The sequence below is a fragment of the Theropithecus gelada genome, chromosome 1 (genome assembly GCF_003255815.1).
Source record: "Theropithecus gelada isolate Dixy chromosome 1, Tgel_1.0, whole genome shotgun sequence".
Classification (NCBI taxonomy): Eukaryota; Metazoa; Chordata; class Mammalia; order Primates; family Cercopithecidae; genus Theropithecus; species Theropithecus gelada.
In genome coordinates, this window is record NC_037668.1 from 41,310,182 (window position 1) to 41,338,071 (window position 27,890).

At 50.0% G+C, this 27,890-nt stretch overlaps 1 protein-coding gene across 3 annotated transcripts in view; it reads right to left on the reverse strand.

Moving 5' to 3' along the window:
* Positions 1 to 14,367, reverse strand: part of DHRS3 (dehydrogenase/reductase 3) — a 54,756-nt gene extending 40,389 nt beyond the window's left edge. Inside the window, exon 1 of one of the 3 annotated variants that reach the window (XM_025401868.1) lies at positions 12,114 to 14,367. In XM_025401868.1, coding sequence (XP_025257653.1) covers positions 12,114 to 12,308 — 195 coding nt within the window. In that variant the 5' untranslated portion in view covers positions 12,309 to 14,367. Of the gene's footprint in view, positions 1 to 11,537; positions 11,748 to 12,113 lie in introns of those variants that run through there. The other 2 variants (XM_025401888.1, XM_025401879.1) reach the window with 2 other exon arrangements.
* Between the last annotated feature and the right edge of the window lie 13,523 nt (positions 14,368 to 27,890).

A 27,890-nucleotide genomic window follows, 5' to 3' on the forward strand; every position in this document is an offset into this window, starting at 1 on the left:
TGGGCGACTGGCGAAACTCCATCTCAAAAAAAAAAAAAAAAAAAAAAAAGAAGGTCGACAATGAATGTGCAAAAGCACTGTGCAGTCATGTAGAGTACCAAGTCACGTGGGTTACCATCGTCACACACATTGCCACAGCCACGTACAGTGCCACAGCCTTGTATATTACCATGGTCATGTACAGTATCAGTCTTCTATATTACCACGGTTATGTACAGTATCAATCTGGTATATTACCATGGTTATGTACAGTATCATTCTTGCATATTACTATGGTCTTATAGAGTACCCATCTTGTATATTACCAAGGTCATGTACAGCATCAGTCTTGTATATTACCACAGTTACATGCAGAATCAATCTTGTATATTACCACAGTTATATGCAGCATCAATCTTGTATATTACCACAGTTATATGCAGTGTCAATCTTGTATATTACCATGGTCATGTACAGTATCATTCTTGCATATTACTATGGTCTTGTATGAGTATCCATCTTGTATATTACCAAGGTCATGTACAGTATCTCTCTTGTATATTACCATGGTCATGTACAGTACCAAAGTCATGTATAGTGTCAGCCATGTATATTAGCAGCCATGTATGTTACCACAATCATATATAACTACCATCATGTACAGTCCTGCAGTCACATACAGTATCAGTCAATGTATATCACCACAGTTATATATATTAGCACAATCATGTATAGTACTAGAGTCATGTATATTATCAGTTATATATAGTACCACAGCCATGTACAGTACCACATCATGTATAGTACTATAGTCACATATAGTGACATAGTCATGTAGAATACCATAGCCATGTACAATACCATGTCCTCTACAGTACCACAGTCATTAACATACCATGTATATTAATAGTACCATGTATAGTAATAGTGCCACGTATATTCCTACATTCCTGCTTTTACCATAATCATGTACAAAGGGTCTTCAAAAAGTTCAAGGAAAATGCATATTATGAAAAAACTAGGCATATATTTGAGATTTTTTTTTGCCCCCAAATAACTAACTTGTTATAACATGACTAAATGGGATCTAGTTTGAGGCACTAAGAAGGATAAGACATCAGTTTGAAAAGAACCCCCTATCAAAGCAACATGAATTCTACTAAAACCGAAGCAAGAACAAACATCAAATTTACAATGAAGCTTGCTTAGATGGAAGAATGGTGAAATCATTGACGCTTTATTAAAAGTGTATGGGGACAATGCCCTAAAGAAATCAGCAGTTGGCTGGGCGTGGTGGCTCACACCTGTAATCCCAGTACTTTGGGAGGCCAAGGCAGGCGGATCACAAAGTCAAGAGATCGAGACCATCCTGGCCAACACGGTGAAACCCCGTCTCTACTAAAAATACAAAACTTAGCCAGGCGTAGTGGTGTGTACCTGTAGTCTCAGCTACCTGGGAGGCTGAGGCAGAAGAATTGCTTGAAACCAGGAGGCAGAGGTTGCAGTGAGCTGAAATCATGTCACTGCATTCCAGCCTGGTGACAGAGTGAGACTTTGTCTCAAAAAAAAAAATAAATAAATAAATAAAAATAAATAAATAAATCCATCAGCACTTAATAAATGGATAACTTGTTAAGAAGGGATAAGACGATGTTGAAGATAAACATCTTCATGTTTGGAAGTGCCAGACCATCCATATCAAATTAGAAAGAAAAAATTCATCTTGTTTGTGCTCTTACTGAAGAGGACTGACAATTAACAGCAAAAAAAAAAATAACAGTAATAGTAATAGCCAATACCATAGACATCTCCATTGGTTGAGCATACACAATTCTGACTAAAATATTAAAGTTGAACAAACTTTCCACTTGATAAACACCAAAACTACTGCACCCAGATCAGGTGCAGATGAGAGCAAAGCTTTCAATGAAAATTTTAAACAAGTGGGATCAAGATCTTGAAGCATTTCCTCAAAGAACTGTAAGAGAAGATGAAGCATTGACCACTACAATCCTGAAGACAAGGCACAATCAAAGCAATGGCTACCAAGAGGTGGACGTGGCCCAGTCAAAGCAAAAGCAGACCGGCCAAGAGCAAAGGTCATGGCAACAGTTTTTTGGGGATGTTCTAAGCATTCTGCTTGTTAACTTTCTGGAGGGACAAGAACAATAATATCTGCTTATAATGAGAGTGTTTTGAGAAAGTTAGCCAAAACTTTAGCAGAAAAACACCCAGGAAAGCCTCACCAGATAGTCCTGCTCCACCAAGACAAGGTTCCCCGTTCATTCCTCTCATCGAACAACGACAATTTTGTGAGAGTTTTGATGAGAAATCATTAGGCAGGCATCCACTTTACAGTCCTGCTTTGGCTCTTTCTGACTTCCTTTTGTTTCCTAATCTTAAAAAATCTTTAAAGGGTGATACGGTTAGGCTCTGTGTCCCCACCCAAATCTCATCTTGAATTATAATCCTAATAATCCCCATGTGCTCAGGGAGAGAGGAGGTGGAGGTAATTGGATCATGGGAGTAGTTTCCTCTATGCTCTTCTCATGATAGTGAGTTCTCACATGATCTGATGGTTTTATAAGTGTTTGGTAGTTCCTCCTAAGTTCATTCTCCTTCCTGCTGCCTTGTGAAGAAGGTGCCTTGCTTCCCCTTTTCCTTCCGCCATGATGGTAAGTTTCCTGAGGCCTCCTCAGCCATGCGTAACTGTGAGTCAATTAAACTTCTTTCCTTTATAAATTACTCAGTCTCTAATATTTCTCTATAGCAATGTGAGAAAGCACTAAGACAAAGGGCATCCCTTTCTCTTCAGCTAATGATGTAAAAAAAAGACTGTATTGACATGGCTGAACTCTCAGGACGGTCAATTATTTTGGGATGAACTAGATGGCTGGTATCACTTACAAAAGTGTCTTGCAACTTGATGAAGCTTATGTTGAGAAATAATATATATATATATATTTGTGTATATGTGTGTATGTGTGCATATAAACATATGGAGAGAGAGAGAGACGCAGTCTTGCTCTGTCGCCCAGGCTGAAGTGCAGTGATGCAATCTCCACTCACTGCAACCTCCACCTCCCACGTTCAAGTGATTCTTCTGCCTCAGTCTCCCGAGTAGCCGGGATCACAAGCATGTGCCGCCATGCCGGATAATTTTTGTATTTTTAGTAGAGATGGGGTTTCACCCTGTTGGACAGGCTGGTCTTGAACTCCTGATGTCAAGTGATCTGCCCGCCTCAGCCTCCCACAGTGCTGGGATTACAGGAGTGAGCCACCACGCCTGGCCCATAGTTTTTATTTTCATCCTTTAATTCCATTTTCCACAACCTTTTCGAAGCTCCTTTATATATTACCACAGGATATTACCAATCACGTATGGTACCACAGCCACGTAAAGTTACCACAGTCGTGAATATTACTAGGAACCCAAAGAAACCATCAGCATCCAGTTAGGAAGCCACAGGAATCTAAGCCTGAGTGAAGGATATGAATCTGTGCCCACCCTGCACCCTCCCGCCTCCTCCCTGCTCCCCAGCACCCTGGAAAGCCTGGACAAAGGAATGACATCACTGTTGGAAGATCCTGCTGAAGTCATGCTGAGAAGGGCTGCCTCCTTTTAATTCTCAAGTGTTGGTTGAGAATTGGTGTCCTCTTTTCCTCCTGCCCCCTGCCCCTGCCTGGGTCATTGCTCTCACTGACATCATGACAATGACTCACAGAATCAAAGGGTAGAAGGGACCCGGGAGGTTGTCCAGAACCTAACCTCCCCCAATGCAGAAATCTCGACACCATGTTTGCTTAAAGAGCAGCCTGTTCCAAAGGGCAGGAGGGTGTTCCTCTTGCAGGGCCCAGGTCTGCATTTTCAAGCTCTCCCCATGGGCCTGGTGTGGGCTTCCAGAACCATCTAGAACAGTTCCCATGCCTCTCTGGTACCAGAGTGCAGCTGATACCCTCTCCTACCTCTTAAGCAGTCAACTATAGTCCCATGGATTTGCCACCCAACCCAAGTCATGGCTTGTAGCCCTCATCACCCAGCCTGCTCCCTGGATACCCTCCAGTTGCTCAAGGGCCTTGCCAGAGTGCTGGTCCACACAGACACAATGCCCCAGAAGTCATTTTGACAAAGTAGGACTGAAAAGCATCTCCTTCATTCTGAGCATCAGCACAGTTATCTGATTTTATTCAGAGGGGTTCAGCAGTACTGCTACTAGAAGCCAGCTTGTTGGTGTCAACTCATCCTTCCACAGTGTCAGGAGCTTTTCCAATCTGGGGATGCTGTTCACTCCAGGAACACTAAGTGCCACAAGGAGAGAACTTTGTTTATGAGGTTCCCTGCCCTATCTCCAAGGCCTAGTTTGCTGAAATCAATGAACGGAGTCAACAGTCATGATTTCTCGGAACCGTGTCACCCTGAAGCTGGTTGTCACTCCTCACCTAAGTTATACCAGCAAGAAATATCAGGATCTGACTGGCAGCAAGGCTGCCCAGCAGAGCCCCGAGGGCTGGGTTCCAGGTGCCTCCCTCCCCCTCCAACAGTGGCACCCCGGCCTGCTTAGATTCTCCATTTCCCTCAGCCCAGACACTTCCATCTTGACGGTAAAGATATCGGAGGAGGCCCTCAGCATCCTCTAAAACTAGTGCAAAGCTGAGAGCATTCCCTGAGCTCTGGGAAGCTCCCAAAGAAGGTGGTAAGGCAAGTCTGGGTGATATTCTTGGAGGAGGCATGGAAACCCAGCAGCCTCCTAGCAGATCCCCGACCACTGGCCTGACACCCACCGCCTGCCTGTCACAGCAGCCAGGGGATCCTGCTAAGGCTTGGGTGAGGGCATGACGCTTGAGTCTCAGGGTCAGCTAGGTCCACCTGTCCTTCATGGGAACCTGTCCCCCTCAGTTCTTCCTCCCCACTCACTCACTGCTCCAGCCACACTGGCCACCTCTTGGTCCTCAGACACTCTACTCTCTCCTCAGAGCCCTTGCTCTGTCCTCTCCCCAGAACGCCACTGCTCCCTTCCCACCATGCCTTTGCCACCTTCAGGTCTTTCCTCGTGTGCCCTTCTCAGTGTGGCCTTCCTTATACCCTACCTAGAATCTCAGGCCCTCGCATTCCCGTCCTCCTTGCCTCATTGGTTTTCTCCTTATCGCTTATGATGACAATTCAATATGCTGTTTTATTTATTTATTTATTTATTTACTTACTTATTGAGACAGAGTCTCACACTGTTGCTCAGGCTAGAATGCAGTGGCATGATCTCTGCTCACTGCAACCTCCACCTCCCAGGTTCAAACAATTCTCGTGCCTCAGCCTCCCAAGTAGCTGGGATTACAGGTGCACTCCACCACACCCAGCTATTTTTCTTTTATAGTAGTAGTAGTATAGACAGGGGTTTCACCATGTTGGGTCAGGCTGGTCTTGAACTCCTGACCTCAAGTGTTCCACCTGCTTTAGCCTCCTAAAGTGCTGGGATTACAGGCATGAGAATGTACTGTTCTATTGATCTTGCTTTTTATCTGTCTCCCTTACTAAAATGCCAGCTCTCACTACATGGGTGGGGATTTTCATCTGCTTTGCTCCCTGCATGCCTTCAGTGCCCAGAACAGCGCCTGGCATATAGCAGGTGCTCAGTACATGTGCTGAATGTATGAATAAGTGAATAAATGAATGAGTTCCCACCAACCATTCACTTGCTAACCCGGCACTCTCTTGTTGAGAATCTAGGCATCTGCTCATTTTCAGATTCTAAGATCTCACTCATTTCAGGGGTGCCACAGCAGATGAGCACACATTTGGGCATGCTAGTGTCTAAATAGACTCACTTTTCTCATTTCTGGTGGGCTTCAATGGTTTCCTAATCCTCCTGGTTCACCTGAATAATACGTTTGAAATGTTTCAAGTACCTTACGGACTTATATTTTTGGATTGTGTCTCCTGAGGGCAACAGTGGGCATGGCCTCATAAAATTCTAGATGTGTTCATGCTTTTGTCCAAGGATAAGGGAGAACGTGTAGTGTGTGGAACCCATCCCACACTGATACTGTGGTAGGATATCGCTGGTAGTGGCAGGTTAAGACAAGGGCTTTTGTTACGGCGATTGTGACAACCAGATGCATTTCCTGGGTAGAAAGGACACCTCGTAAATATAGCTGAGATCACTTTCTCAAAGTAGACAGCCTCGGCAAATACCAAGATGGAAATGAACCAGAGAAAGTAACTGCAATGATACAGAGATCAGAGGGCTTGCAATGATACAGAGATCTGTGCAGCCATAAACAAGTGCGCTTCATCTGAAAAGATGGAAGCTCGAAGAGCTTGAAGTCGAAACGAGAATTAGCAGAAGGGTTAGGTACACGAAAATGAACTTGACTCAGATTCAGTATTATTAGAGGGAGGAGGCATTCTTGAAAGCCCAAATAGAGAAGGTGGTGAATTAAGGAGAAAAAACAGGAAACTTTGTTTGACATGCTAGTTAGGGAACTCAGGTCCCTTATTCCCTTAGAAGCGACAGTCTGGAAATATTAACATCTTCTGCAAGAGCTGAACTAAATCCACGGCAGACAGCTACCTGTTGAGGGAGTTTTAAATGGGTGTGGGGCTCTGTGAAGCTGGGGCACAGCACATTTTCCAACTCTGAGTTGCTTCTTTTTCATTTGGCGGCATCTGATGACTAGCAAAGACTGAGATCATCAGTGATAGGGACAAATGCTTTCTTCACCCGGAATTCTCCTGCTTGCAACTCAGGGAAGCCTGGCAATCCATTGCTTTCTTGGGTTGACTGATCCGTAAAATGAGAATTTTCGAGCATGCCAGGATCTTAGGGATCATTGTAACCCCTCTCATTTTATAGGGGTGCTTCTCAGCTGCAACCTGGAGAAGGTAGTAACTTTTCCAGGGTCAAGAACCCAGTCTTGGCCGGGTGTGGAAGCTCACACCTATAATCCCAGCACTTTGGAAGGCCAAGAAGGGAGGATTGCTTGAGCCCAAGAGTTCGAGACTAACCTAAGCAACATAGCGAGAGACTCCCATCTCTATTTTTAAATAAATAAATAATAAATAAAAGCTTAGTCTCTGGCCTCCTGCACAGGTGAGAAAGACTGCAGGGGGCCGTGCTCCGAGAGTTGACACCTTTGTTTCCCCAAGGGAAGGGCCTGGGGGAGTAAGAAGGAGATGTTTGTCTATTCGTGAGACAGCCTCATTTGTAAGGTCAGTTGTGACCCATGCTCCAAGCGGAGAAACACTTTTAGCGGTCATAGGTAGAACAGGTAGCCTACCTGCCTGCTTTCAGGCTGCACAGAGAGGATAGGAGAGATGGGCCACTGCTCTCTCGCCTGTAAATTTGCTAGTGCAGCTGTTTTGGCCTGATGACTCTAGAGACCCATAGATGACCTGTCTGGACCCTTCTCTTCTTTCTCTTTTTTCCCATTCCCACCAGTACTGAGCTGACTCAGAGTCTGAGGTGTAAACTCCCTGCTTACCTCCCTATCCCAGGATACAGTATTTTCTTGCTTTCCTTTCTACTTCCCTCTCGCAATTCCAGCCAGGTAGAGCCTTCGATCAGGAGGTTTCTTGCACCTAGATTGCCCTTGTCACACCCCTTCTGGTTGAAACTCTTGACCTTCTTCAAGGCTCAGTCAAATGCTCCCTCCTTCATGAAACCTTTCATGAGCGCTTGCTATAAATGAACTGCTCCTCTGTGCTTCCACCATGTAGCATCCCCCAAACTTCATGCCCATCCAGAACTTCAGAATCTCACCTTATTTGGAAAGAGAGTTTTTGGAGCTGTAACTAGTTAAGGATCTTGAGATATAATCACATTGGATTTATGCCTTGTGCCTTGAATCCAATAACTAGTGTCCTTATAAGAAAATGATGGGGGTGGGCGTGGTGGCTCATGCCTGTAATCCGAGCACTTTGGGAGGCCGAGGTGGGTGGATCGCCTGAGGTTGGGAGTTCGAGACCAGCCTGACCAACATGGAGAAACCCCGTCTCTACTAAAAATACAAAATTAGTTGGGCGTGGTGGCACGCATGCCTGTAATCCCAGCTACTCGGGAGGCTGAGGCAGGAGAATTGCTTGAATCCGGGAGGCGGAGGTTGCAGTGAGCCAAGATCACGCCATTGTACTCCAGCCTGGGCAATAAGACCGAAACTCTATTTCAAAAAAAAAAAAAAAAAGACGAGACCTAGACACACACAGTGAGGAAGGCCATGTGATGATGAAAGGAGAGATTGCAGCCATGCTTCTACAAGCCAAGGAGCATCAGGAGCCACCAGGAGCTGGAAGACATGACGAAGGATCTTCCCTTGGGGTCTCTGAGTGGAGAGGAACCCAGAACCCTGCTGACGCCTTGATTTCAGCCTTCTGGCCCCCAGAACCACGAGAGAATACATTTTGTTGTGGTAAGCCATCAAGTTTGTGCTAATTTGTCATGGTAACCACAGGAAGCACACACGCATGGTGATTTGTGCCTTCACTGTAAGCACCTGGCCACATTCTAGGTCTTTATTCATCTTTGCTACATTTTCCTACAGGCCCAGAGCTATGCCAAACACCGAACAGATACCCCAGGCAGGTTTGCTAAGCTAGGTCTCTCAGAGACGGAGTCAAGGGACTTATGAGCTTGGGCTGGCCCCAGGGCTAGGAATGGGAAGGACACAGGACTTGCTGAATGGAAGTGCTGGAGAATGGGGTTCATAAATCTACTCACAGTGCTAGTTCCTGGCTGGGTGCTTTAGGAACAGGGCAATCTACCCACATGCTGTAAATTCACTGATAGCAAGACAGAACTCCAAGCCAGTTCCCACACTACGTCCCTGAAATACCTCCCCTCAGACTACCTCTTGGAAACGGGAATTGAGTATTTGTTTGTTTTTTTGTTTGTTTTTGAGACAGAGTTTCATTCTGTCGCCCAGGCTGGAGTGCAATGGCGCGATCTAGGCTCACTGCAACCTCCACCTCCCGGGTTCAAGCACTTCTCCTGCCTCAGCCTTCTGACCAGCTGGGATTACAGGTGCTTACCACCATGCCTGGATAATTTTTTGTATTTTTAGTCGAGATGGAGATTCACCATGTTGGCTAGGTTGGTCTCGAGCTCCTGACCTCAGGTGATCTGCCCGCCTCAGCCTCCCAAAGTGCTAGGATTACAGGCGTGAGCCACTGCTCCCAGCCAAGGTCCTGGAGTTCTTGATGTGGTATTGAGCTCGTGTATGTTGCCCCACCTCCCAAGGTTTGCAATCATGGCCCAAGACTCTAGTCCAGCCACTTGCTTGACACCAAACCAAAGGCTGGAATGGTCTCTACAAATACTTCTAAATGAACGATCCACTTCTCCCAGGGGTTCCTGCTAACACCATGTCAAACTCAAAGACTGGAGCCTGGGCTGACCACTAGCCAGAAGTTAGTTCCCTTGGAGGGAAGGGGAATAAGCTTAAGGTTTGTGAATGCTTTTGTGGAAGGAATTCTAAGAGGGCATAGAAAATTGAGAAGCAAGAGCTTTACGCCTGGAGACCCTAACCGTGACTGGCCCTGCCTCAGTTTGCCACAGTGCACTGTGGATAAGGAGAGATGTGTCCTAATTAGGAGCTTTCAAATTCTTATAGCCTTAGTGTCCCTTTAAAAAAAGCCCTCGCTTATTTGGGCCACCTTTGCACCCTAAGGCTCACCACCACCCACAAATATTGCCAAATGCTATTTAACTCAAGGTCATTATGGGAAACTGGGTTGTCAACTCTCCCTCCTTCCCAAATAAACAGATAACTCCTGCACATGTCAGCTATTTGCAGAGATTCTGGTACTCCTTTTTTTTTTTTTCCTTTTTGGGGTCTTTCCCCTCCAGATCCAATCCCACTAGAATCTAGGGTGGGAAGCTCTCAGACGCAGCCTCCACTTCCATCAAGAGAAGGAATGTCATCTGTGGTTCTGCACAGCCGCCCCCTGTCTAGTATCACTGCAGGCTGTGAGTGGCACTGGCCCTCTCTGATCCAGTGCCCTTGGGCCACCCCCAAGCCCACTGTTCACACCTGTCCCCAACCCATAAATTCCCCACTCCCTCAACACTTGACCCTTTGTTCCCAACCCCACTAGGCCCCAAAGCACTCACGGCTCTGGGGGTTATCCCAAAGTCCTCTCGTTGGTGTCAGGCCAGAAGCCACAATTCCAAACTCCCCACCATGAGAGCAAACAGAAGCCTTATTATAAAGTAGCTCCAGTAATTGGTCAGATAATGGCGAGTTACAGGGAGCACTGCTGGTCATCCTGGCGAGTCAGATGACTGAACTGATTATAAATGGCACTCGAAGTTTCACAGGCCCCCATGGATCCTGTTTTTGTTTTTGGTGACCCTGACACCAATTTAAGACATATTTCTAATTGGCCCTGGCTGGATTCCCTGGAAGAAGACGTCCAGTCCAAGTTAGGTGGGGTTTGGCTCCCGGTGCGTGAACTTGCAGGCTCCATTCTGTACTATCGCACCCACCCCCCAATGGCATACACTTCTTTCAATTTAGGATTGTTTATAGTCAGTCGAGTTTTTCCAGATTGACTAAGAGTTCCTCATCTGCCTACTGTAGTCAGCTACAAGAACAGTAAAAGAGACCTAGGACTTGGGAGAGCTGGAAGACTCAGAAAAAAGTCTCTGTGGGATGCAGACAGCTAAAGAATGACAATCACATGCAATTGTCCTAAACCCCACTTCCCCCCACAAAGGACACCCTCATCTGCCCTTTTGAGACCCCTTCACAAAGAACTTCAGGAGCCCTTTTATGAGGCATCGCCTCAAGGAAATGAAACTGCTGAGAACAACTCTTACTTCCCCTTATTTGTTGCGTCCAAGGGTTAAAAACACTTCCCAACTCCCCCTCCAAATGCAAGGTCAAGCAGCTGTCCAAACCACCCAAGGAGAAGAGGGAGTCCTGGACAGCCAGACCCCTGCTAGCTTGGCTACCACGCGCTCCGGCCAGCACGGCTAGGGAAGAGTTAATCAGATCGGCTTTGGCTGATAGTTCAGGCTCCAAAGTTCAGTCCCAGTCAGAGCCACCCCGGAGGAATTGTAAATCTCAGGGCAGCATTTAACAAAACAAAAGCAACCTGGAATTACATGCAGGTTTGGTTTTCTACAGTACATGTTTACTTAATCCCCAAGGTATGCGGCTCCATGTCAGATCAGCTGGCTTTGCGGCCCTTTCACCCCCCTAGTTCACAACAGTTTAAGTTTCAAACTAATTCCCTGTTTTCGCTCTTCCTCTTCACAGGGCTGGCTGGAGACAGCCTGGCCTGCCTCCCTCTCCCGATGGCTCTGGTCACCGGGTGAGTCAGCCTGGCCTGGGCTGGGAGTTGGGTGACAGCCTGCTCACCCTCCCCGCTCTCCGGCACCAGGTCTCCAAAACGTGGAGCAAGGGGTGCCTGAACCACCAAAAAGTTAAAGGCTGTGTCTGGTGGGCAGGACCCTCCTTGCAGCACCACCTTCCAGCTAAAGGGGGAGGGATCCCCGAGGGGTGTGCTGGGGGGAGGGGACAGGGTTGAAGGTGAGAACAAGGGCTCTTTATCAGTAGCTGCTTACCCTGGCCTCCTCTTTCCTGCTTTCCAAACACCTGGGCCTCTCAGTGTCGGTCCGGCCAGACCGCTCTTCCCTTTTCAAACCCAAACCAAGTACCCCCTCTCGTGTCTTCAGAGCTGCAGCCGCCCAGGTTGGGGCTGGGTAGCGGGTTGCCAAGGAAAATACGAGGCGCCAGCTAGCAGGCGGCTCCCAGCTCTACCCAGGAGTGCGCACACCCTGCACTCACCAGGGTGGCGGCAAGAAAAAGGGGGGAAGGCGGGGGAGGGGGGCACAACACCTTCCTCTGGGAGGCAGGAATGTGGGAAATGGGTGGGTCTCCTAAGTTTCAGGGTGGGGGTGAATAGCCAGCCAGCCACCGATCCCAAAGGAGCGGATCAACTCTGAACCTGCCAAAAAAGACAGTCCGGTGCCCGGGAAATTTACAAGGTGAAACCGACTAGCTCAGCACTCGTGGGTGGCACGGGGGAGTGGGGTGGCCGTTGACTCTCAGCTCCCGGGAGCGGGATCCCGCAGCGGCAGCAGGTGGGCTCACCCCCTCCCCTGCGGCCCCCCACTCCTTGGAGTCGCAGTGCCTGGTACCTTTCTGGCGCCGCGCTCCGCGAACTCGCGGGCGAGCTGACGCCCGATGCCTCTCCCGCCGCCTGTGATGAGGACGTTCTCCCGCGACAGGTCCCGCAGCTTGGCGGGCAGCACCAGTCCGACGGCTGCTTTCACCACCAGATAGATCATCTGTAGAGGGAACACCACCAGCGCGCCCAGCCGTTTCCACACCATCCTCCGCGCCGCGGAGCCGGGCAGGGGGCGAAAGTCCCCGGGCCGAGCAATACAGGAATTAAAAAACACCCCGAACAATAAATAGTAAACCGAATAAGGAGGAGAGAGGCGTCCCACCTGGCCACTCTTGAAATCACCTCTTCCCAAATGCAAAGCACCGGGTGAGGGGGAAAAAAAAAAAAAAAAAAAGATAAATTCTCCTCTGGGGGAGAAAAAGCGTCTCCTAAGGTTGGGACGGTAAAAGAGGTGGAGGGGGAAGCTGGAGGTGGAAAGTTCTAACAAGAAGTTTCTTGCCCCAGCAGCCGTTTCGGCTGGGGAATTCTCAGGTAATGTTTACAGACTGACAGAGGAGTTCAGGCAGGGGAAGAAAAAAAAAAAGGCACCAACCACACGCGCTCACCCTGCCTCGGTCCCGCGGTTTCAAAGTGCAAGATTAAACAAAAAAAAAAAAAAAAAGCTGTTTCCAAATTGTAGCGCCCCCACCCCCACCCCGTCTCCAGGAAAAAAAAAAAAAAAAAAGTGGGGGAAAAAAGTGCTTGGAGCTCCCAATTTCAGCCCGCGAAAGTCTCCCGACTCATTGCTATTCTTGGGCTCAGGAAATTGCTTAAACGCGATCTGATTGCCAGCAACGTGCAGGAGAAGTGGGGGGTCCGGGTGTCAGTTTCTTTACGTGCAGGGCTCGCCCTCGCGCGCGCTCGCTCGCTCCGGCTCCCTCCCTCCCCTCTCTGTTCCAGCAGAGGCTGGGAGTTGCCGCTCGATCCAGCTCCCCTTCTCTCCCTTTTTAGCATTTATTGCCTTCTTTTTGTCCTTTCCAACTTGGAGAGGGTCCGGGTGTGGAGCGCGCGTGGATCGGACGCCTTGGTCTGCGCGGCCCTATTCATTCGCTCCCCGGGCAGCTGCGTCTCGGAGAGAGAGGGCGGCCCCTTTTTCCCCCATTTTTTTAATACCCCATTAAGTCTGATTGACAGTTAAAGTTGTTGGGAGGCTTCACTACCGTTCCTCTGAGTGGCTGCTGCGGCCTCCCCTCCCCCTGCGCCGTCGCGGGGAGCGCGCATAAGGCGCGCACTCGGGCTCGCCAGGACTCGCGCTCTCCCGGGACTGGCTCCCCTCTCTGCAAGCCGGGACTTGCCGCCGGTGTCCCTGAGGGCTCGCAGCTGTAACTCGAACACGCTGGAACCGACTCCAGCGAGCCGGCTGCCTTCTCGAGACATTCCTCCTTGCCCGGGCCGCCCGCGGGCCAGGTGACCACCTCTGCGTGTGGAGCAGGCCCGGGGTAGCTTGCGCATGCCTTGATCCAACCAGGTCACCCAGGGTTTTATTTGAGGTCATTTGGTCATCCCCGGCCTCCAGGTAGGATCGGGAAGCCACTCCTCACCTTTGCCCGGACCTCTTCTGTCTTCACTTAAGAGTGGACTTTTAAAAGCCTGACCCAAGTCCCTCACGATGCTTGGGGGAAGCCGCTGGGGAGCAGGGCTTTGCTTTGAGGGGAGGGGGTAGTCAAGGGAAAGGAACCTGTGCTCCGGGTGCCAATAAAATCCCCATAAGATTAGCTGGGAGCATATTTATTGCTCATCTGAGCTAGAATTACCTTGACTGACAGCAATTTCCTTAATAACAAAAGCCTGTAAACAAAACGTCCTATTCCTGCGCCCCTGTGCTGTGCAGCCAGCTTCTCCTGTGGATCTCCCTGGACTGCCCTGGCGGGGCACCCACCTTCTAACCTCCTGCCCTTCCCGACCGGAATGTCTCCCCTGCTGCAGGGTGGGACCGAGCTATTTAGAGTTGTCTGTTGCAGGAAGTCTGGGAGGTGAGTCACGAAAAAGCAACCCCAGTTCAAAGTGCTGATGGGACTTGCCTCCCGCCCCCCTGCACGTTCCCGGGGCCGGAGGAGCGAGAGCAAAGCAAGGAGCTGCCCCGTAATCTGGGGCAGCCGTTTCCAGCCCGCGACTTGTTCAGACGGCGATTCCTGGGCCTCACCCCCAAAGATTCTGATTCAGCAGGGCTGGGTGCGCTGGGATCGGTACTTTTAATGCTCCGCCTGGGTGAGGAAGTCACTTCGAAAAACGCTGATCTGCGGGGAGCGGAGGCTGGGATTGCCTTGTCACCTGCAAAGACCTAGTTCTGGGGAGAGGTTCTGCAGGTGAGGATCTTCCTTCTGGGTGAAAAGCCACTGGAAGAGCAAAAGGCAGGAGAGGCTTAGGATGAGCTACCGTCTTGTACTGAGGGCCTGTATTCTGACGCTTAGTCCTTCCCCTGACCTTGCAATGGGGGGACTGTTACCCCATCATCGAGGTTACCCAGCCAGGAAGTGCAGGAGGGGGGAATCCCAATCCAGACCTCTTCCCACTCTGACCTGACGGGAGGAAAGAAGTGGAGGATGGGGTTCAGCCAAGGGTTGCAGAGCAGAGATCCCCCAACGCCTCCTAGAGTCTGACCGAAGGGCGGACCAATGTCTCCATCAGACCCCAGGGCAGGACTCCATTGTGGTGACGGCCTCCTCCCATCCTCGAGGTCTGTAAAAATGGGAAAGAGATTCCAGCCTGGAAGTGACAGGCCTTTCCCACCCAGCAGCGGCTGGTGTCCGCCAGGCCTGCGAAGAAGCCTGGAAAGGTCTGAAGACGGAACCAGGCTGCAAAACCGGGCTTTGCTCATCTGTTGTCCTCGGAGCCGCCTAGTGGCCCAGATAGGATACTGCGCCTCTGAGCTGCCCGGCCTCCAACCCCGCCCCCCGCAGTGTTCCTAACTAGCTATGCTTTTCTTCCAGGCATTTCTCTCATGTAAGGTTAACATCCCAACTGTAAAAGGGCTTGTGAGGATCATAGTCCTCCTTCCCCACCCCCGACACACTTTTGTGACTGGGGAAACTAAAGCCAAAAGGTATGAAGCAACTCATATACAGAGATGCGTTTTCACCCCAACTAACCCACCCTGGTCAGATGCCAGAGGGGCTGGGTAACCGCTATGTCCCTCTTACATCTCTCTGGTTGTGTGCCTGGGATGGAGGGCAGACAGTGGGTGGGAAGGAGGTCGGGAACCCAAATTGACCTTTAGTGCCTCAGGGCCTTTACACAGTTTCTGATTTAATTTCCTTAACAGCGCAGGGAGGCACGTGCCCATTTATTGCAGGAGGAAACGGGTTCAGTAACTCTAAGTAACTTGTGTAAGGCTATGCACCCTGCTTCCCAAAAGGTTTGGGATGAAATCGGAAGAAAAAAGAACGTGTCAGGCATTCCCCAAAGGAACTGACAGTTCCAGAAGCTGGCCCGAGGTGGACGGTGGCCTTTTTTCTACTTGGTCCATCTTTCAGGATGTGGTTTTTGTGGGCCTGGCAGGTCTGCAAGCCACAGGTTTCTCCCAGCATCAGCTGCTCAGAGAGGAGCTGTCATCTGCTCTGTTGCCCTCCCCCGAGGTCCCTGGGAAGATGGGGCCAAGGAGACCTTGTGTGGGGGTGATGTGTGTGTACACAGTTCAGCAGGCCAGGCCTGAGGGTCGCTGAAAACAGCAGGGACACATCCTCTCTGGCTTTTCCTCCCTCCCCCAGCCTTTATCCTTTGCTCTTGGTACCCCCTCCTGGAATTTAACTCAGGGCAGAGTTTGAAATTTCACATCCCAGGTCTGTCCCTGAAAATGTGAAGGGAGCCGTTCTGGGCTGAAGGGAAGAGGTGAGCTGCACTCGGGGGACCTAACTTTTTCCATGGCTCAGCGCCCTCCCCGCCCCCCGCCGGGTGCAGCGAGGATCCACACTCACCCTGAGGTTCTGGACCAGAAGCTTGTTAGAAATGCACAATCCAGGCCGGGTGCAGTGGCTCGCGCCTGTAATCCCAGCACTTTGAGAGGCCAAGGTGGGTGGATCACCTGAGGCCAGGAGTTTGAGACCAACCTGGGCAACATGGCGAAACCCCATTTCTACAAAAAATACAAAAAAATTAGCATGATACAGTGGGGTGCACCTGTAATCCCAGCTACTTGGGAGGCTGAGGCAAGAGAATCGCTTGAACCCGGGAGGTGGAGGTTGCAGTGAGCTGAGATCGCGCCACTGTACTCCAGCCTGGGCCACAGAGCAAGACTCTGTCTCAAAAACACCAAAAGAAGTACAGAATCCCAGGCCCTGCCCTGGCCCTCCTGGATCAGGCTCTGCATTGTACTGAACGAGATCCCCAGGTGCTCCTTTGCTCGCTGAGGTTTGAAAAGTGCTGCGGCTGGGTCCTGCAGGCAGGAGGAGGACTTTGGGTTTCGTCTGCAGTGCGATGGGGACCTTTGGAGGGGAGCTGTGGAGCAAAGGGCAGATGTGATGGAATCTCTGTCTTCGGAGTCTGCTTGGGCTGCTGAATCCGGGATAGCTCTGGGAACTGCGTGTATGTCGGGAGAACAGTGAGGAGGCCATTGGTACTCAGGCCAGGGATGGCCACGGGCCACCGGCTCATGATGGGTGAACAGTGACATCTGGAGCTCTGCTGCCATGAGTGCCCAGCTCAGGGACTTTGGGGTGGGGATGGGGGGCCCCTTCCTTCCTCTCTCTTCCCCTCCCCTCCCCTCCCCTCCCCTCCCAAGAGACTGCATTCATGGGAGCCAAATCCCAGCAGGTCTGTGCTCACTGCTGAGCTACTCTGCCTCCCTCCTCACCCTTCCTCCAGCTCTTGAGCAGGATTTTAATACCGACAGCTTGGTGTGATTGACACACACAGATGCATGTGCACATACGGACACACGTGGACTCACACACGTACATGGCTTTGCGGGGCAACTGGCTACTTTCCCCTGAGCAGAACAAGCTGGCAGTGTTCAGCCACGGAGATTTGGAAAACCTCCTGGTCTAGTGGAAAAAAGTGTTCCATGAAGTTTAACATCAGCCGCCCTGGAGGGTCTCTTCATGGAGACAGGCTCCTGGGAAAACATGAGTCGTATGTGATGGCCGACTGGGCAGCTTGCCTGGCCAGAGGCAACAGAGAGGAGAAATCAGTCATCAGGTGAGTGGAAAATCCCTGCAGGGAGAGGACCCACGGGGACCATGGTCCAGGAAAGCAAATCTGCAAAGGCCAGAGACGGTTTAAAACCCTCATCAAACACATCCCTTCCTAATACAGAACATTGGCCAGGAGGGCCCCTTCCCTCCTCGGTGAGGCCTGGTGGGTAAAACTGGACACATAAAAGCAGGTTAGATGGCTCCCCCCGGTCCATGAAATGCCTCCCCCGTGCCCCGCCACGGGTGAGTATTTCCATGGAATTGCGTCTGTCTCCCCTGGGTTTAGGTGTTTTTTTCATTATTGTTTGGAATCCCAGGCCGCGGCAGCAGGGAAGTAGGTTCTTTTGGCTCCATGGGAGCGGGTGCTGGGGCAGCCGTGTTTATTCTGGCTGCCAGGGTCGGGTGAAAACGCAGGTGGGAGCCAAGGCTGGAACATGGCAGGAACACGGAGGAGTGGGAGGGATGTGCTTAGCAAGGGAACAGGCCCCAGGGTGTCACTGTGTCACCTGAGAAAGCTTGGGCGGAGGCCAGAGGGCTCCCAGGGGTCCTCACCTGTGTCCTGCCTCTGGGCTGGTGATGGAATTCTAAACCAGGGCGTGGAGTATGGGTTTGAGGTTAGCGTGGCTGGGGTCAGATCCAAGCTCTGCCACTTATTATCTGTATAAACTCGGGCAGATGATTTGCCTCTCTGAGCCTCAGTTTCCTCATTCCTAAAGTGGGAATGTTGTCACTACTGAGATGACATCTCTGCAGGGCCTGAGGTGGTGCCTGGCAGGGAGATGCTAGTGGGCGTTTGTGTCCTCCCGGCTTCATGTCCTCAAGGAACACACTCTCTGGGGTGGGGCTGGGGCTGAGCGGGGAGCCTGGGAGGCGGGGACAGAGCTAGGGCCATGGGAATGCTAAATCCTTACCCTAAACCAGGAGTCAGCGGACGTTTTCCATAAAAGCCTTTGTGGGCCACATGGATCTCTGTCGAAACCACTCATCTCTGCCGTTCTAGCATCAAAGAAGTGACCAGCTGCAAATGAATGACTGTGGGCGTGTTCCAATAGAACCTTATTTATGAATACAGGCATTTGAATTTCAGGCAACTTTCACACGTCATGAAATACCATTCTTGTTTTGATTATTTTCCAACCATTTAAAACTGAAAACCATTCAGACTTGCAAACTGTACAAAAAACGGCAGTGGTCCAGATTTGCTCTGTGGGCCGTTTTCAGTTTGTCAACGTCTCCCCTCTACCACTAGCAAGCTAGCAAACTTCAGTCTCTCAAGTCCTAAGAAATAAATGACGCAGCCTCAGGAGGGCAGAGTCTACTTTCCAGGCTGGGCACGATGGCTCATGCCTGTCATCCCAGCACTTTGAGAGGCCGAGGCAGGAGGATCACTTGAGTCCAGTAGCTCAAGACCAGCAACATAGTGAGTTCAACGATAACACAGTGAAATCCCATCTCTACAAAAAATAGAAAAATTAGCCAGGTGCAGCGGTGCATGCCTATAGCCCCAGCTACTCAGGAGGCTGAGGCAGGAGGATTGCTTGAATCCAGGAGGTGGAGGCTGCAGTGAGCTGTGGTTGTACCACTGCACTCTAGCTTGGATAACAGAGTGAGACCTTGTCTCAAAACAAAACAAAACAAAACAAAACTACTTTTCTATCTAGACTCTTTCTGGAAATATATTCACAAAGACCCAGGTTTTTTATTTTTTATTTTTTAATAAAGTGTAATTGTCACCCAGGCTGGAATGCAGTGGTGCAGTCATGGCTCACTGCAGCCTTCACTTCTGGGTCTCAATTGATCCTCCTGCCTCAGCCTCCTGAGTAGCTGAAACTACAGGCATGCACCACCACAGCTGGCTAATTTTTGTATATTTTTTGTTTTTTTGTAGCTATGGGACCTCACCATGTTGCCCATGCTGCCTCGAACTCCTGGGCTCAAGCAATCCACCCATCTTGGCCTCCCAAAGTGCTGGAACTACAGGCATGAGCCTAACGCGGGTTTTAATATCCACTGTAAGAAGAAGTTGTTAAAGACGTCACGCAGGAGACTGATTTCATTGAGAGGTTAAAACAAAAGCCCGTGACTCTAGTGATGGATTTGTCATCACAAGGGGCTACCATTTATTGAGAGCTTCCCACACCCTGGTATTTCTTTCACTCCTTAAAGGTAATGTCTCATGTGGTCCTAACTGAACTGATGAGGACAGAGACCTCCAAAGGTTCAATAACTTGCCCAAGGCCGTTACTTGTAACTGCCTCTGACAATGGGCCTCTCGCAGGATTTATGATGTCTCAGCCATTTTTTTTTTGAGACGGAGTCTTGCTCTGTTGCCCAGGCTGGAGTGCAGTGGCACAATCTTGGCTCACTGCAACCTCCGCCTCCCGGGTTTACGCCATTCTTCTGCCTCAGCCTCCTGAGTAGCTGGGACTACAGGTGCCTGCCCCCATGCCCAGCTAATTTTTTGTATTTTTAGTAGAGACGAGGTTTCACCGTGTTAGCCAGGATGGTTTCGATCTCCTGATCTTGTGATTTGCCCACCTCGGCCTCCCACAGGGCCGGGATTACAGGTGTGAGCCACCGCGCCCGGCCGTCTCTGCCATTTTTTAGGAGGGCTCTCTAAGATGACAAGCATAGCCCAGTCCCTGCCTTCAAGTGGGGAGGCAGACAGGAGGCTCCCTGACTTTGTGTGAATATCCTAGGTCCTCAGCCACCTGTGTCCAGGTTAGGGTTAGGGTTAGAGTTAGGGCTAGGGTTAGCTTGCCTGTCACCCAGCTTGTCTCTCTCCGTTGGCAGAGTGCATGAAGGTGCTTCCTGCCAGCCATGGCTCCCTTCAATGACTGCTCTATCGTTGAAAAGCTCTGTTTGGCCAATTACTTCAATATCTTTTTTATTTTTATTTTTTTGAGATGGAATCTTGCTCTGTCACCCAGGCTGGAGTGCAGTAGCATGATCTCAGCTTACTGCTACCTCTGCCTTGGGGGTTCAAGCGATTCTCCTGCCTCAGCCTCCTGAGTAGCTGAACTACAGGAACCCACCACCACACCTGCCTAATTTTTGTATTTTCAGTAGAGTCGGGGTTTTGCCATGTTGGCCAGGGTGGTCTCAAACGTCCAACCTCAGGTGATCCACCCACCTCTGCCTCCCAAAGTGCTGGGATTACAGGCGTGAGCCACCGCGCTTGGCCTATTTCAACATCTTAATGTATGTTGCCCTAATCAGTTTATAAAAACAAGTAGAAAACAGACAAACTGAAAGTGTATATATTTGTAACATGAAGATTATGTCTCAGACTCAAGAAACTTAATTATTTTACCATTTACTGAATGCTTACTAGATGCCAGGCGCAGTGCGTCACGTGGAGTACCTTACTCGGCTGTGACAGGCTGCTGCTGAGGGGACACCATTGCTGTTCCCATTTCACAGATGAGGAAACTGAGGCCCAGAGAGGACAGGGTAACATGTCAAAATCATGCAGTTTTAAGTGGTGTTACTGGAACACAGGTGGAACAGGCAGATCCTCTGGATGTTACGAACCTGCAGCCTCAGTCAGGTGCTAGTTGGATTTTTGCTGGGCAGAAGGAAAAGAGGGACAACGAAACCCCAAAAATATGCACAATGGGCTGGAAGTGGTGGCTCACGCCTGCAATCCCAGCACTTTGAGAGGCTAAGGTGGGTGGATCACTTGAGGTCAGGAGTTTAAGACCAGCCTGGCCAACATGGTGAAACCCCATCTCTACAAAAAATTACCAAAATTGGCCAGGCGTGGTGGCGTGCGCCTGTAATCCCAGCTACTCAGGAGGCTGAGGTGGGAGAATTGCTTGAATCCAGGAGGCGGTGGTTGTACTGAGCCAAGATAGCACCACTACACTCCAGCCTGGGCAACAGAGCAAGACTTTGTCTCATAAAACAAACAAAAAATTGTGCACACTGGCCAGGTATGGTGGTGGCTCACACCTGTAATCCCAGCACGTGGAGGCCACGGCGAGCAGACTGCTTGAGTCCAGGAGTTTGAGACCAACCTCGGCAACATGGTGAAACCCTGTCTCCACTAAAAATGCAAAAATTAGCCGGGCGTGGTGGTGCGTGCCTGTAGTCCCAGCTACTTGGGATGTTGAGGTGGGAGAATCACCTGAGCTGGGGAAGTTGAGGCTGCAGTGAGTCGTGATGTCACCACTGCACTCCATCCTGGGCAACCGGAGTGAGATTCTGTCTAAAATGAAACAAAACAAAACAAAAAAGCAAAAAGTATATGACAGTATACTACATTGTTAAAAATGGAGTCTAGGAAGCAAGGTATAATTGGGAATTGTATTATTATTATTTTTCAGCTGCCTGGGAATAGAAGTCAAGTTTTCCCTATTGATAGCAGTGAAATTCTTACAGGGTTAGGATACAAAATGGAATCACCAGTAGGACCCTGTTTTTGGAAAGAAAAGACCCATAGTGTGTGTCCATATTTATTTAGTTACTGTTTAGTTGGGATTTACTGTGTGTCAGGTTGTACACTAAATGCTTTCTATTCATTTAATCAAAAGGACTCCCTGGAGGTAGGATCTATAGTCTCCTTTTACATCACCGGAAATGGAGGTAACGCAACTTGGCCAAGTTCACGCAGCCAGTGAGTGGCAGATAGGGGATTAGAATTCAGCTCGGTTTTACATCGAAGCCCATCCTCTCTGCTTCTGTCTCTGCTCCCTGCTCTGAAGCTGTCTCTCTGTGAGCACACACACGCCTGTACGCAGAAAAAAGACAGGAAGGAAACACAGAATGTTGACAGTGACTGTCTGCGGGTGATGGCAGTACACGTGATTTTATCTTCTCTTAATGCCTTTTAACGTATTCTCTATATTTTATAATGAGTTTCTATTAAGAAAAATCCACTGTATGATCTTTCTGTAAAAACATGCTTGTTTTACAGTCCAGGGGTGAGGTCGTAGAGCCCCTGACCATGGGCCTCTGAAACACTCTCCTAAAAAATAAGACAGAGAGGGGAGCCAGGACCTTGGCTTCTTGGAACTGCCTAATCCGTTCTATAATACCTTGCTTTGTAGGAAAGTTCTGTGCATAAATCCCATAAAATCCCATAATGTGGCGCTGACACTGAGCCTCCCCAGAACAAAATCCACTAATGATCACTGCTTGCCAGGAGCCTGCAGAAAGCGATCAGACATGTTGCAACCCCCCGTGCCTGCCTGCTGCCTAAGCCCTTTCTAATAATGACTCTTTTCATGAGTTCATAAAAACACCTTGTTCAGATCATGTTGGGTCTTTATTTCATTTTTTTTTTTTTTTTTTCGAGACAGAGTCTCGCTCTGTCACCCAGGCTGGAGTGCAGTTGTGCAATCTCGGCTCACTGCAAGCTCCGCCTCCCGGGTTCACGCCATTCTCTTGCCTCAGCCTCCAGAGTAGCTGGGACTACAGGCGCCCGCCACCGTGCCTGCCTAATTTTTTTATATTGTTAGTAGAGACACGGTTTCACCGTGTTAGCCAGGATAGTCTTGATCTCCTGACTTCGTGATCCGCCTGCCTCAGTTCCCAAAGTGCTGGGATTACAGGCGTGAGCCACCACGCCCTGCCTATTTCATCTTAGTCAAACACTGAATATCTGTGGGGCCAGAAGGGGTTGAGGGCTCGGTTTTGGGACCCAGAGAAAAAAAACAACAGGTTTGTAAAACCAGGAATGAATACCTCCCTCTTCACCCTGTTGCCTACCCTGTTCCTCACCCCGGGACAGGACCTTTCTAAGGTGTCTTTAGGGGATGAGAGTGGCATCACCTGCAAAAAGTGGAATAGAGTGAGTGTGAATATTGGCTGCCCCACCTGGCAATGATACCTGGAAGTGGATGCTACCCTTAACAAAACCTGAAATGATTGAGCCACAGAGCGAAGTGCTCTGTGCCTCAGTTTCATCAGGTATAAAATGAAGGTTGTATTCATGACCTTACAGGGTTGTTGTAAGACCATGGAGGCTGCCTGACACTTGATAGCTGTTCCACGATCATCCTTTCTCCCCTGCCTCTACCATATTGCCCCTGGGCAGTTACCGACTGTAGAATTTTCACAGCTCAGTGCTGAAAAGTTTTAAACTGTAAGTCTGAAGGGACAGAAAAGTTGCAAAAATAGAACCAAGCATTCCTGTGTCTCCTTCACTCACATGTTAACATTTTGCATTTGCTTTATTTATCCATCCATCCATCCATCCATCCACCCACCCACCCCATCCCCTACAACCTTTTACACAGCAGACATGATTGCCTGAGTCCCAAATTTTTGTCTATTTCTTAAAAACAAGAACTGCCTCTGACACATCACAGTACTTTTTAGCAAAATCAGGAAATGGACATGCTACATTACTATTATGTAATCTTCTACTGACCTTACTCAGATTTCAACGTTGTGTCAGTAACATCCTTTATGACATAAGAAAAAGTGTTTCAAATGGCACTTGGTTCTCATGCCCTTTCTTGATTCTTTCAGTCTGGCCTGGAATTTTTCTTTGTCTTTTGTGACCTTGTTGTTTTTGAAAAGCACTCGTTGTTAGGGCCTGATGGTGTCCCCTAAATTCATAGGTTGAAACTCTAACCTCAGAATGTACTGAGAATGTGGCTGCTTTTGAAGATAGGGCCTTTAAAGAAGTAGTTACGTTAAAATGAGTCTCTTCTGGTGAGTCCTAATCCGACCTGACTGGTGTCCTTACGTGAAGAGGAGATTTGGGACACACAGAGACACTAGGGAGGTGCGTGCTCAGACAAAAGACCAGGTGAGGACACAGCAGGTGACCATCTGCAAGCCAGCCAGAGAGACCTCAGGGGAAGTCAAACCTGCCAGTACCTTGCTTTACGACTTCCAGACTCCAGAACTGTGAGAAAATGAATTTCTGTTGTTGAATCCCTCCAGACTGTGGTATATGCGGCCCTGGCAAAGTGATACACAGGTCACCGTTCTACAGACTGTCCCTCAACTTGGCCCCAACTCATTCTATTGGGTAGCAGGTTGGTTTTCCATGTTACCCAATATATACTCCTGGATGCTTCCTCCAACTAAAGTAATCTGCTATCCCTGTGTGCCAGCCTCTGCTACGGGCTTTACATGCATGACCCTCCCGACAACCCATCCAGGTGGATACTGTGAAAGGAAAATATCTTGGGCCCCCAAAATCACTAAAGCTAAAGGGAAAAGTCAAGCTGGGAACTGCTTAGAGCAAACCGGTCCCCCATTCTGTTCAAAGTCACTCTTCTCTGCTCACTGAGATAAATGCAGAGCTGATGGCCTCCTTTGGAGAGGCTAATCAGAAACTCAAAAGAATACAACCAGGGCCGGGCGCGGTGGCTCGTGCCTGTAATCCCAGCACTTTTGGAGGTTGAAGCAGGTGGATCACAAGGTCAGAAGTTCGAGACCAGCCTGGCCAATGTGGTGACACCCCATCTCTACTAAAAATACAAAAATTAGCCAGGTGTGGTGGCAGGTGCCTGTAGTCCCACCTACTCAGGAGGCTGAGGTGGGAGAATTGCTTGAACCTGGGAGGCAGAGGTTGCAGTGAGCTGAGATCACACCACTGCACTCCAGCCTGGGTAACAGAGAAAGACTGTCTCAAAACAAAAACAAAAACCCTCTAACCTCTAAGTCTTCAACAAGATTGATTTGTATAATAACTCTGTCTCCTACATAATATGGCCAGTCTCGGGTCAATTAAACTTTCTTTACTGCAATGTGCAATGCCGTGGTCTCAGTGGATTGGTTTTGTCTGTGCAGCAGGCAGGAAGAACCCATTGGGTGGTTACCAAACAACCCAGTGTACGTGGCAGGTACAAACTCACTTGTCCAGATCAAGAAACTGAAGATAGAAAGGTGAAATAACCTGTCCAAATCTTATGTCTGACTGGGAACCTCTTGAGGAGGAGGAGCCAGATCAGCTTTGTGGGCACGTGACCTGGGCTGTTCCACAGGCCCCCACACTGAGGAGGGCCCCATGCTCGTTTCAGTGGTCTGCTGTGGAAATCCTTAATTTTTTTTTTTTTTTTTTGAGACAGAGTCTCACTTTGTTGCCCAGGCTGGAGTGCAGTGGTGTGATCTCAGCTCACTGCAACCTCTGCCTCCCGGGTTCAAGTGATTCTCCTGCCTCAGCCTCCTGAGTAGCTGGGATTACAGGTGTCCACCACCATGCCCAACTAATTTTTGTATTTTTAGTAGAGACAGGGTTTCACCTTGTTGGTCAGGCTGGTCTTGAGCTCCTGACCTTGTGACCCACCCACCTCTGCCTCCTGAAGTGCTGGGATCACAGGCATGAGCCACTGCACCCGGCCTGTGGAAATCCTTAATTTGTGAATGAGGTGCCTGTATTTCACTTTGCACCTGCAAATGATGTAGCTGGTCCTGCATCTGGCCCTTTTCCCAGACTGTGACCTATTAGGGCTGTGTACCCAGTGAAGATGGCCGTCAGAATGCCAGAAACGCTTTATGGCATGCGTTTATTTACTTGTCGCTCTCCCCTCACTTCCACCCCTTCCAGCCTGGGAACTGCTTGAGGGCAGCACAGAGGAGATGTGCAGGAAATGTTTGTTGAATGAATTTTCTCATGAATGAATGGACTGTTGATTCAACCAAGACAAAGGAAGGCCAGGTGCCCACTGGTGGAGGTTTTCCCTCAGGCTGGCCTGGGAGCAAAGCAGACACTTGCCTTGTTCTGCCTCTCTCCTGCTCCCAAATTCACTGTCTCAAATTAGCTTCTGGTTGGTGGCCTTGGCAGGTTGGGGAGGAGGGTGAGGGGAAGGCACTGGGAGGCAACAAAGGCTTCTGTTAAGAATAGGGGCAGGTGTGGAGCAGGGAAGCTCTGCTGCTTTGCATAAAACCAGGAGCTGGTCCTCTGCTCTCCTAAGCCTCAAGCACTCCTCAAAGACAGCCTGGCTTCAGGAATGCTGGGGCAGCTTCCACGCTGGACTCCCCATTGACCCATCTGAGCTGCCCCTTTGTCTCCTTTCAGAAGGGTGCAGAGGCCCCCAGAGAGCTTCTTGGTGATAGGGGCTGGACAGTCAGCCAGACCCTCCTCCTTTCTATTTACCCTTCAATAGAAGGTGGTGGCAGTCAAATGCCACCTCCTCCCAGAGTCCTTCCAGGTTTCCCCCAAGGCTGAGTGTTTTCATTACACTTGGCATGTTCACCACCTTGAGCTTCTAATGAATCCAAAATAATGTTTTTGGGCAACCTTCACAAGAATTGACTCCCAAGATGGTGAGGACACAGGTAATCAATGTGGCTACATTCAATTCCGGCAAAAAGATCCAGTGAGCAGGGACGACTGTGATCCCCCCAACCCCTGCATATCTGCGAGACTCGCTCCCCCACCTTCTACAGGTCTCAGCTGAGTGTCACTGAGGACTTCATTAACACTGTAATGATGGCGCTGGCAGGCCATCTGGAGTGACTACTGCCATCACGCCAGCCGTAGCAGGGAGGCGAGGCTGGGGCTGCATGCTCCGTGGAGCCGGTGGGAGCTGGGGACAAGCAGGAGTCCCACCCCTCTGTCTTGGGGCAGGAGCTCCCCAGGTGCTGCTGCAGCCATCCAAACCAAAGCTGGGGACCCAGGCATCCCTGTGCTCTTGGGGCCCAAGAGCAGGCAGGAGCCCGGCCCCCTGGGGACAGCTGCAGCCACCCAAACCTTGGCTGCAGAACCAGGCCTCATGCTCCTCAGAGCAGGCAGGAGCCCCATACCCCACGGTGCAGCTGCAGCTGCCCAAACTGCGGCTGCAGACCCAAGCATCCCTGCACTCTTGGGGGCTCAAGAAGGTCCCCCACCCTCGCAGGCTCAGAAGTGCCTGCTCTCGCTGCCGGGCTTCTCCCTGCTGTTGGTGCCAGCTCTGATCTCGGAGCAAAGTCGGGGCTGAGTCTGGGTGCTGTTGCAGCCCGGCTGGATGTTCGCACACTCAGGGCAGTGCTGACATGCTAGCCCTTTGCTGCCTTGGCTCCCTCTGGACTTTGGGCACTGACAAGCTTAGGAGGGAAGCCGAGGGGGGCTAAGGACAGCAGGCACCCCTTGGCACCTCCAGCCTAGGTGCCAAAAACAGCAGCAGGAGGCAGACAGTTTCCTTAGCGGAAGGGGGTGGTGAGTCCCCACTGAGACCCGACCTTCAGCTAGGGAGAGTCTGAAAGCTGGGGGCTGGGCTGCCAGTTCTGCAGAGTGGGAACTTGTGGTGCCTTTTCCAGGCCCGCCCATGGCTGCCCATGGACCAGTCAGCATGCAATTCTTCCCCTCTGAGGCCCATAAAAGCCTCAAGATCAGCCAAAGCGGAGATGTCAGGACGACCAGCTGCAGAGTAGCTACCCACTCCAGGGCCTCCTCTCTGTTGAGAGCTGCAGAGACGATGGGATGACCCGCCTGCAGAGAGGAGCCACTCTCTCCGCTAGGAGCTGAACACTCGTGGAGATACCCTGGCAGAAGAAAGGAGCTGCCCCCTTTCCTCTGAGCTGTGCTATTGCTCAGTCAAGCTCCTCTTCGTCTTGCACTTCCACTTGTCTGCGTACCTCATTCTTCCTGGTTGCAGGACAAGAACTCAGGACCCAGCGAATGGTGAGGCTAAAAGAGCTGTAACACAAACAGGGCTGAGACATGCCCCTTGCTCGCC